The 10,719-nt window shown below is 41.9% G+C and overlaps 1 protein-coding gene across 1 annotated transcript in view; it reads left to right on the plus strand.

Moving 5' to 3' along the window:
• The window catches only part of CD109 (CD109 molecule), a 146,918-nt gene extending 142,010 nt beyond the window's left edge, over positions 1-4,908 (plus strand). Inside the window, exon 33 of the mRNA XM_066253712.1 lies at positions 1,710-4,908. Within this exon, the coding sequence (XP_066109809.1) occupies positions 1,710-1,885 (176 nt within the window). The 3' untranslated portion in view covers positions 1,886-4,908. The remainder of the gene's footprint in view (positions 1-1,709) is intronic.
• Positions 4,909-10,719: the final 5,811 nt, after the last annotated feature.

The following is a 10,719-nucleotide window of genomic DNA, read 5'->3' on the forward strand; positions in this document are numbered from 1 at the left end:
AAGTTCAGGATGTGAAAGTAGAGATCTGGTTTGGAGATCACCTAAATTAATTAGGACAAATCTTTATTCAGTCAGAGTGACTTTTTTTTTTGTGGCTGTGTGACCTCCACGCTGATGTTTCTGCTTGTAATAATACTGGTCCTGAAAAACAAACAACTCCTGGAGGCTTAGAATCATCAACATGCACGAGGCTCATGAGCAGTTTTATTTTGTGTGTGTGTATGTGTATGTGTTTGTGTGTTAGGTAGTTATAGACAATTACACTATAAAATGAAATGGAATTGTTGACATTGTTAGTAGTTTTTGACAGAGTATTTGTTTAAGACTAAGAGCACCAGTTCTCTCTCCAAATCAATGGGCTGGTTTCTCTCTTTTGTCTCCTGTTGGAATTGGGGACGGTCATTCACCTAGGTTTTTGTGGGACATTTTGGGGAAACTCTGATGTCATACATGCTTTCTGGTGGAAGGGTGGGATATGTTGTTGCGACTCAAGGACTAGAGCTAGTTATTGAGCTTTGTTATTTAACTTAATAGTACAGTTCTCCAATTGATGTTTCTTAAGTGTATGGAGAACATTTTAAATGTTTAAGAAACAAAAAAGGTTGTCTATGTAATTTGGATTTTTTTGTGTGGAAAATAACATTCACGAGGAGCACATCTTAAAATGAACATTTGGGAAAGATCAGATTAATAAAAGCCTAAAAACCCATTTTTGAAAATTCTAAAGTTAGAAAATATATTTATGACAAAAAAATGAGAAGTCATGAAATTTGAATGTAGACTATTTTTTAAAATTGTAAAAATTAAAATCATGGATTTTATAGTGAATTTATTATAGTGTTATAAGTGCCTTATATAATTTGTTCATATTAGCTTATCCTATAAAATTACCAAAGTTGAATAGTTTTAAGAGATTATATGCATAATTAAAAAAATAGTTTTTTCCCCATTGATTTGAAACAGAAAGAGAGGATGGGGATGGGGAAAAAGGGAAGGGAGAGAGAAAGAAAAGGATCAACTTATTCTGCTTAGTTGTTCCATTTAGTTATGCATTCATCGGTTGCTTCTCTGTGTGCCCTGACTGGGATTCAAACTCAGTGCACCAGGATGATGCTCTATCCACTGAACCACCCAGCCAGGGCCCTGTGCTCAATGTTTTAGAGTGTTGAAAAAAGCAAGGCATTGAATAAACAATTTTCTTTATATTTTGTATTTTTAAATAAGGCCCATGGTAAATGTTATTTTCTTTTAAAAAAATTAATTTTTTCAATAATAGTTAACATACAACATAAAGATCTCTTTTCAGTAGTTCTAATGGTCAGGATTTTACTTGAATGCACAGAAAATGCCACCCTGAAATGAACTGTGGAGGAGGGGGAACAACCCTCAGTTGAAATCCTTCCTGTTCCCTGGGAGCTCGCAGTTGCTGCCGGCCGCAGCAGGGGGCGCTGCAGCTGCGGTCTGTTTGCACTGCCGTTGCTGGCCCACTGCTGGGGAGATAGATTGGACTGAAAGCATTGTTTCTCTCTTGGATTTGGTTAGCAGTTTGGGCCCCTCTGGAGCATTTCAGTTGTTTCTTGTAAAGAAAAATAAAATTATATGGAGAATGGAAAACTCAGAAAAGTGTATTGAAATGCTTTTAAGTTTTGGCAAAGCAAATGTTTCTAAACAAGGGAGACGTGTAAACTGATGTCCGCCTCTTTGAACAGGGAGACAAGCGGTGAGAAGTTACAACTCTGCAGCGAAGATGTCCTCCTGTGACCTCTGTGGCGACATCCGCGGCTGCGATCATTGCAGGAGTGGAGCTTCAGCCTCCTTTCATCACTCTTCCGTCATTTTTGTTTTCTGTTTCATACTTCTGTTCTCTTTGCAACGTAGGCTGTGATTTATTTTTTAAGGACTCCGTGTAACATATTGCCAGAAGTCATATGTGATTGTCCTATTTCCGTAGTCAAACATTGCTTCTATTTTGAAAAACAATTTTTTTTTTCTTTTTATGAGGTTGGGGGGATTGTGTACAACAGGTCCTTGTGTGTATAGCCGCATAGATTTCTTCACCTGACTTCTGTGTGGACCAAGATTCAGAATTATTGTAGTTGTATATCTTTATTTTTCCCTCTTAAAATATATTAGGATTTTTCGGGAGGTGTTTTGTTCCAGAATAAATGTGTTATTTTAGATCTTTTATCCTTTTCATTTTCCAGAAGAAATGAGGTTTTTAAACATTATTAAACATTAATCTTTTCTTTAGTATTGATAACCTAAAAATAAGAGGCCTACGCATTTATTTGAGATTAGAAAGAATAGTTATTTGGAAAGCACTGATTCAGGCAGACGCCCAATTAGTATCCCGATTAGGAGACAAATACAGGGGTGTTTATGAGAAAGGGCAGGAAAACAATGACATCAGTAGAAGGAAGGCACTTCTATTTGTGCAGATAAGCTCGCAGAGTGACACTAATTCTAAAGAATTTTTTTTTAAGTGAGAGGAGGGCAGATGGAGAGACAGACTCTGACATGTATCCCAATTGGGATCTACCTGGCAACCCCTGTCTGGGATTGCCATAGGCTGTGAGAGAGGAAGAGAGAGAGAAGGGGGAGAGGGAGGAGCAGAGAAGCAGATGGTCACTTCTCCTGTGTTTCCTGACTGGGGATCGATCCCTGGACTTCAGCACGCAGGGCCAATGCTCTATCCACCGAGCAAACTGGTTAGAAACAAGACTGTTTTTAATTTCCAATCCCGTAGCCATCTGTTTGGTAGTCATAATATCTGCTTTCTTGTTATCCTTGCAGACACAGTGTTGCCTTAGGCCCAGTTCAAAGGTTATCTTGCCCTGTTTGAACATTTCAAATGTTTGACGCCTCAGACTTGCAAGGCAGTTCCTCTGGGATGGCAGCAGTGACTCCATTTTCAAGTGGCTTCATTCATATTATTTTTTAGTTACTAACGAGGGATTTCCTAGAAATTGGGAGAAAACAATCAGAATGAGGAGCTTGTTCTCTTCCCTCCCCAAACCCACCATAACCCCCCCTCCACTCAAACTTAACCCCACCTGCAGCGGTCTCAGTTTATCCTTTGTAACTGGAGATCACATCCCTCTTTTTAGATCGTAGGTGGTGAATTTTTTAAAGCTAAGTGGTGTTTTCCCACTCCAAATGTAATCTCCATACCACATACCTCGAGGCTTCTATACTGCTCACAAAAATTAGGCGATATTTCAAAAATGAATACGAAGCGATGAAATATCCCCTTATTTTTGTGAGCAGTATATTTTTCTTCTGGAGAGAAGAATGAAGGAGGGGAGGTGCTTTCCTAGGCTTTGCTGGTTGGGTCAGAGGGTCCCAGGTGTGCTGCTCTCCTCAGCCTCTCAGCCCCACACTCCAGCTCTGTTTCCGGGGGGAGGGTTCAGCATGTTGCACATGTGCCTTATGTGACTTAGACTAGAGGACCCTAGACCAGTGGGTACACATTTTGTTAGTAGTGGGGGATTATAAGCCAGGGGGAGGGACACACTTCTTATGTCAGACAGCAGGTTGACCTCTCTGGGCTGAGAAAGAAGCTGAGTTTGACAGGGACCAGAGAGTCTAGACGTGATGGCTGACCTGCAGTTCTGTAGGGCATCGCCCCGGGGTCCTATCGAAGCTCTTCTAGGCGCAGGTATCTTAGTGTTGGAATGCCAGCTGTCAGGTGACATCTAATGCTTGCTGCAAATCTTTAAGAAGTTTCCTGAATTTTGAGCACCTGGATCATTGGATACCCTGTATTCCGAAAGATAATATTCATTTATCTGGGTGAAAAATTTAAAGAAAAATTTCTTTCTTTTTCTCTTTTCTATCTCCCCTCTTTCTTCCTTTCCCTTATAAGTATATTACAATATAGTAGGTATAGAAAAAACAAGGGAAAGATCTTCTAAGTCTGAGAAATGCTTAACTCCATGGCATATCTCTCGAGCAGACATGGAAAAAATTCATTGCCATGGGCTTCAAAGAGTCTGCATTACAGTATTTTCAACTGTTTAAAAATAAACCTGTAAAAAACAAAGTATGCAAATATATATTTTAAAGGAAATTTTAAAGAGAATTTTATTTTTAATGAATTTTAAGACATTATTATGGAGTGGATGTTCATGTCATGCTGATGGATATTTTTGATACCAAAGTAGAAATCACTAATATTCAGTGCTTTTATTAAAACTTGAAATCTCTTTATGGAAAAAAGATCCTCATAGAGTGGTCTGTGGAGGGAGAGCAGTTAAATATCAAGCAAATAATTTTCTTGTGTTTGTTTTCAAGTGGGGAAAAATTCTCTCACACCTTTGAAATACTCTGATCTAAATAAGCACTTGTGATGTTTGGGCCTTCCTGTGTGGTGTTTTTAGCCTTCATACCGCAGGACTTTTTGAGAAATTAATAGTATCTTATAATGAAGTGTGTGTGTGTGTGTGTGTGTGTGTGTGTTCGATACCTTATATTCTTTGGCAAATAATTTATACTGAACTTTTAGTGTAGTATATTAGGATACACTAGAATGGAAAGGCCATTAGAAGACAACTTGAATCTTTTTTAGACCATATTTCCTTATTTAAAGACTAGGACTTTAATACTTTTTTTGTGAAGTACTCTCTCTCTATATATTATTCAGTGAGAGGAGGGGAGGCAGAGAGACACAGTCCCGCATGCGCCCTGACCACCTGGCAAGTCCACTAGGGGGCGATGCTATGCCCCTGAGGGGCATTGCTTCATTGTTTGGCAACCGATCTCTTCTTAGTGCCTGAGGCAGAGGCCATGGAGCCATCCTCAGTGCCTGGGACCAAGTTGCTCCAGTTGAGCCTTGGCTGCAGGAGAGAGAGAGGAAGAGAGAGAGAGAAGTGAGAAGGGGAGGGATGGCGAAAGCAGATGGTCATTTCTCCTATGTTCCCTGACCTGGAATTGAGCCTGGAACATCCATATGCCAGGCTGATGCTCTACCACTAAGCAAACTGGCCAGGGCTTGTACTTTATATTTTCAGGTGGGAAAGACATCTTGTAACTCCTCTCTTTTTTATTATAAATTTATTAAGAATGAAGCGACTGGGTTGGGAGGAGGAAGAGGAGGAAAGAGCGTGGTTAGCTCCGTGTCATGTGCATGGGGCTGTGGTGGAGAGGCCTTGTTCTCTTCCTCCTTCTTCTAGAACTTGCCTGTTACAAGTCATAGGGTTGGATGATAAATGATTTAAAAAGCCCCAGAAATGAGAAAAGAAGGGCATGTAGTAGTAAAAATTGATGGTGTAGACAGACTATTTTCTTCACATTTATGAATAATAATATTAAAAGCTCATTTTACCTGTAAGTTTGTTTATGCTGAAATGCTTCCATTTAGAATGCCATTGATAAGACTATACTTTCAGGGATCATTTCTATAGTTTGTTAGAATGCCATTGATTTCATTCACTGATAGAAACTGAAGTCCCACCCTTTCTCCTACTGACTGGGAACCTGAAGACACCAGCATATGTCACTTCCAGTGGGAATAGGCTTATTTCCAAATTATTTCTAGCCAGTGAGTTGTGTTTTCATGTGCCTTGTCAAAAGGCAAGGCATCAAATATTTTCATTTTGACTTGTTATTATTTTAACATAGGAAAATATTTATTTCCTAGATGATTTCTGAGTTTCTCATTTCAAAGGATGCTGACACATGGGTATGTATGTGTCTCTGTAATGGGGATGATAATGATATATGTATTAATAGCTACATATTTAGGAATAATTCTATCTTATGTTGTCACAAGGCCACAATTTACCACTCTTCTGCCCACTGTATCTACTGTATCTAATCAGTAGTAGAGGGTAGTTCCATGTTCCAGCTGTAGATCTTTAAGATTTATCTTTGATAGCTTCAATAAAATGTGGTTCTATCCTGGTCCTTCAAGCCATTATGTTATGAATTTTTAGTAGGGTACAATTGATGTGGTTGAGTCCATTTCTCTTGTATATTGGAAGGTTTATAAAATTTTGCTGAGAAATCCTCTATTTTGAGAAGCTGTTTTTCATATGAGAAAAATACTGTTGAAACATTTTTCCAGAATCTAAGCTTTATATATTGATCTAGTTAATTCTGAAAGTTTAAATTTTAAATCTGTTATTGTTATTTGTACTCTGTTATATATTCAATAACAATCATGGTTTATCAATAAAAATTAAAATTTCCATCTATTTATTATCAGTGTTCTTTTTAGTTTAGCTTAAATCATGTCTATATCACATCTGTACCTACACTTGTTTGATTGTGAGAAATGGGTTGTCTGAGGGTAGGTTAGAGTGGGTATTCGTGTGTGACAAGACTTCGACATGAGGTGAAAGAAACTTGATCACGAACCTCCTTCCAGTTCCTTTTCATTCTTTGCTTTTGGTGTTGGAGTGGAGTCCGTAGAGGGATAAGTGTTACACAGCTAAAAAATGTGAGGCGAGGGCTCATTGAGCTTCAGAAAATCCTATAGAAATAAAGAACGCACGGTTTGTGTATATAGGAAACGGGCAGCATGGATTGTTGCATTTGTATTACTTTACATAAATTTTCTTGATTTCTACACACCTTATTCTTAACACTTTTTTCCTGCTGTGAATTTTCTGGGTTTCTGCAACATGCTAAAGATAGTATAATGGTTCTCAGTTGGGGATGACTGCCCCCAGGTGACATTTGGCAATGTCTGGAGATAGTATTGTTGTTATAGCTGGAGGTGGTATTGCTGGCATCTAGTGGGTTGAGGCCAAAGATGCTGTTCAACATCCTACAATTCCCAGGACAGCCCACAATAGAAAATTGTCTGGCCTAAGATATCAATAGTTCTGAGTTTGTGAAACTCTAGCTAAATGATTCAGGGTACTTGTAAATCACCTAATAATGTCAATTAATTTAATATAATTAATGACATCCTTACAGAATAATAGAGTCCTTAGGATCACTGGACAGATATTTAGATTAACAAGTCTATATATCCACTCTAGGAAACTTAGGTTGGACTTTGGGAATAGATGTAATTATCACTTATTGAAAATGTGTATAATGGTAGTTTCCAAACTTGGTTGACCATCTGACTACCCTAAAGAACTTGGCTTAACAGAAAAACCTTGATTTTACTTCTAGAAATTCTAACTCAGCAGGTATAGGATGAGCTTTGAATCTGAGTTTTTAAGCTTCTAGGCGATTCTTTTTTTTTTTTTTTGTATTTTTCTGAAACGGGGAGAGACAGTCAGACAGACTCCCATATGCGCCCGGCCGGGATCCACCCGGCACGCCCACCAGGGGGTGACGCTCTGCCCACCAGGGGGCGAGACTCTGCCCACCAGGGGGAGATGCTCTACCCCTCTGGGGCGTCGCTCTGCCACGACCAGAGCCACTCTAGCGCCTGGGGCAGAGGCCAAGGAGCCATCCCCAGCGCCCGGGCCATCCTTGCTCCAATGGAGCCTTGGCTGCGGGAGGGGAAGAGAGAGACAGAGAGGAAGGAGGGGTGGGGGTGGAGAAGCAAATGGGCGCTTCTCCTATGTGCCCTGGCCGGGAATTGAACCCGGGTCCCCCCGCACGCCAGGCCAACGCTCTACCGCTGAGCCAACCGGCCAGGGCCGCTTCTAGGCGATTCTGAAGATCATTTTAGTCTGGAAACCCCTGGTATATGTGATGGTTTTCATGCCATTGTGGCTCCTCACCTCTCGAGTGTGGTGTGACTTGTGACTTGCTTCTAGCCAGTAGAATATGAAGAAGATGACAGGCTGCACGGAAGATTGTAGCACCCTTCTTGCTGGAGTCTCCTCCCTTTTCTGGCTTTGAAGACTTGAGCTGCCATGTTGTGGCTGCCACGTTGGGAGGCTCATGCATGTTGTGGCTGCCACGTTGGGAGGCTCATGCATGTTGTGGCTGCCACGTTGGGAGGCTCATGCATGTTGTGGCTGCCACGTTGGGAGGCTCATGAAACTTTTAGGGACTGAGGGAAACCTCTAGTGACAGCCAGCGAGAAAAGGAAGCCCCTGTTGTGGCAGAGAACAGGGTTCTGCTCCCAGAAGTGGTTCCTTCTCCAGCTGAGCCTCAGTGGAGACTGCAGCCCCGGCCTATGCCTTGACGGTAGCCACACAAGACCCTGAACAGAACCCTGCTAAGTGCTCAGACTCTTGGCCCACAAACACTGTGAGATAAGAAACGTGTGTTGCTTTAAACCACTAAGTTTGTGGTGATTTGTTGCACAGCAAGAGAAAATGAATACACAAATTTAAAAAAAATTGCTTCTATTATGTGCAGCTAACTTATTCCTAATGGGTACACCTGCTGTTGCCATGTTCTCTACAGCTAAGGGGCCTGTAAACACTTTGGCATCAGCCCCAGTGCCCAGCACTCCCTCCTGGGCCTGCCAGGTCACCGCACCCATGAGGAGCTGCGTGCTCTGCAGTCCTGGTGGCACCAAAGCTGCCGTGATCTCCACGCTGGGGTGGGAGCGTGACTCTCCCGACTCCGTGCCCTACTTTATCCCTTGGATGGGGAGGGGCTTCTTGGACCTCAGTGCTCACAGAGTTTTCCGTGGAAACTGTTCTTTCCACTACTGCTTACAGTCAGTCTGTCTCTCTGTCAAGGACCTTTCAGATGTTAGCGCAGGACCTTGTGGGTGCATCCTGTGGCTTTCTGTAGTCCGTCTCCCTCTTCTCCCCTTCCTCCGTCTCTTATCTCTGTTCTTCATTCGAGAGTTCCTACCCTCTCCACTTTTCCTATCAGGTACTTTCTCTTAGAAGTCAGCAATACCGAGTCTCCCCCTTTGTCTCAGTTTTCTCTTGGTCTCACGTGTGCTGTGACTTGAAGCTTTCTCTCCTCTGCCTGTTCTGCAGGGAGGTCACATCCCAGGGGTGGAGGAGACACAAGAGAACTTTGGATGATTTTCCGCTCTGACTGGTAGTTGGCCTTTATTCTCTTTTATGTTATCTCAATAATCCAAAAGATCAGAAAACTGCATGAGTTGAGGATGAGGGAGACATTCAATATAGGTAAATATAGGAAAAAGACTTGATAGTTAAACAAAGCATGAGTCAGTGACAAGTGAGCAGATGCCCCCAGTTCCTGGACAAGGAAGGATTAGATCGCCTGACCTGTGGTGGCGCAGTGGATAAAGCGTCAACCTGGAAACGCTGAGGTTGCCGGTTCAAAACCCTGGGCTTGCCTGGTCAAGGCACATATGGGAGTTGATGCTTCCTGCTCCTCCCCCCTTCTCTCTCTCTCTCTCTCTCTCTCTCTCCTCTCTATAATGAATAAATAAAATCTTTAAAAAAAAGGATTAGATCTAATATTGCCTGCATGTTTCAGGGTGTTACGCTTGGTTACTAATGCCAAAAGTTAAGAAGGCAGAACAGCCATATTGGTGTTAGGATAAAGGATGAAAGAATGTGCTGTTCTGCTGGTGAAGAGAAACGATGTGGACTCTTAATGCTTTTCTTCAAATATCTGGAAGGCTGCCGGTGGCAACCTGCAAGCTCATATTGCAGAACCATTGCAAGTGGGTAGATTTTGGCACTCTGTTAGGAGGGATCAAACACAACATTCCTATTTCAGAAGGTGATACTATGTGGGTCTAGAATTGTTTAGGAGAGGCTAGTGGTTATTAGGGGCTGGCACTTTTTGAATTGGTATCTTATTCATTGATTTTTTTTTTTTTTGCACTGAGAGTTAAAAATGGTAGAGGTAAAAGGTTTTCTGGTTTAGCTCCAGTTATAGATTTAATTGTGTTGCCCAAAAGATATGTGGAAGTCCTAACAACCCTCAGTACCTCTGCATGTTACCCTATTTGGAAACAGGGTTTGTTGCAGATGTAATTAGTTAAATGAGGTAATACTAGAGTGGGATGGGTTGCTATTTCGGTAAGAATGGTGTCGTTATAAAATTATAAGATGTCCATGTCAAGACGGAAACACACAGGGAGAACGACACGTGACAACAAAGGCACAGATTGGATTCAAGCAGCTGCAAACAAAGGAATGCCAGACATCTCCAGCAAACACTGAAGCTAGGAGGAGGCAAGGTTACAGGTTTCCGAGGTGAGCATGGGCTTGCTGAAACCTTGATTTCAGACTGATAGGCTTCAGAACTGTGAGACAAAGAATTTCTGTTGTTTCAACTACCCAATTTGTGGTACTTTGTTACAGCAGTCTTTAGAAACTAAGCTCTCTAATTTTACTAAGGCCCAGAGACGTTGTCGGGCAGACAAAATATATTATGCTCACTTTGTTAAAGATGGAGCGGCCCACGTAGAAGCCTGTCGCCCAGGTGATTGCTTGGGATGGTTGTGATTATGTTAATATGTGTTGGGGGAGGGCTTTCGCGCCAAAAGGTTTTAAGAGGATGAGAGAACACGTTCACGTGAACACGTTGTTCACGTGAACACGTTCTAGGAGAAGCCCATGCTGTAGGAGAGCAGAAAAAGGCCATGTGGAGGAGGCCAGGAGAAGCAGCCAAGATGGTGGGGTACTGAGGGAGAAGCCAGTTTGTGCAGAGTTTGTGCAGAGAGAAGGAGATAGGGAACAGAGGTAAATAAGGCTGGTGAGGTACAAACCTTTGATTCTAGGAAACTCGGATGAGTCAGTGGCTTTGGGAGCCCTGAATGGAAAGGGAAGAGTTTTCCCACTGTGTGTATTTCTTTCCCGCTGGGTGCAAGCTAGGATTAAAGCTATTGGCCCAACAGTTCTTGGCTCTGTTGTTTCCTTACCG

Source organism: Saccopteryx bilineata, chromosome 1 (genome assembly GCF_036850765.1).
Source record: "Saccopteryx bilineata isolate mSacBil1 chromosome 1, mSacBil1_pri_phased_curated, whole genome shotgun sequence".
Classification (NCBI taxonomy): domain Eukaryota; kingdom Metazoa; phylum Chordata; class Mammalia; order Chiroptera; family Emballonuridae; genus Saccopteryx; species Saccopteryx bilineata.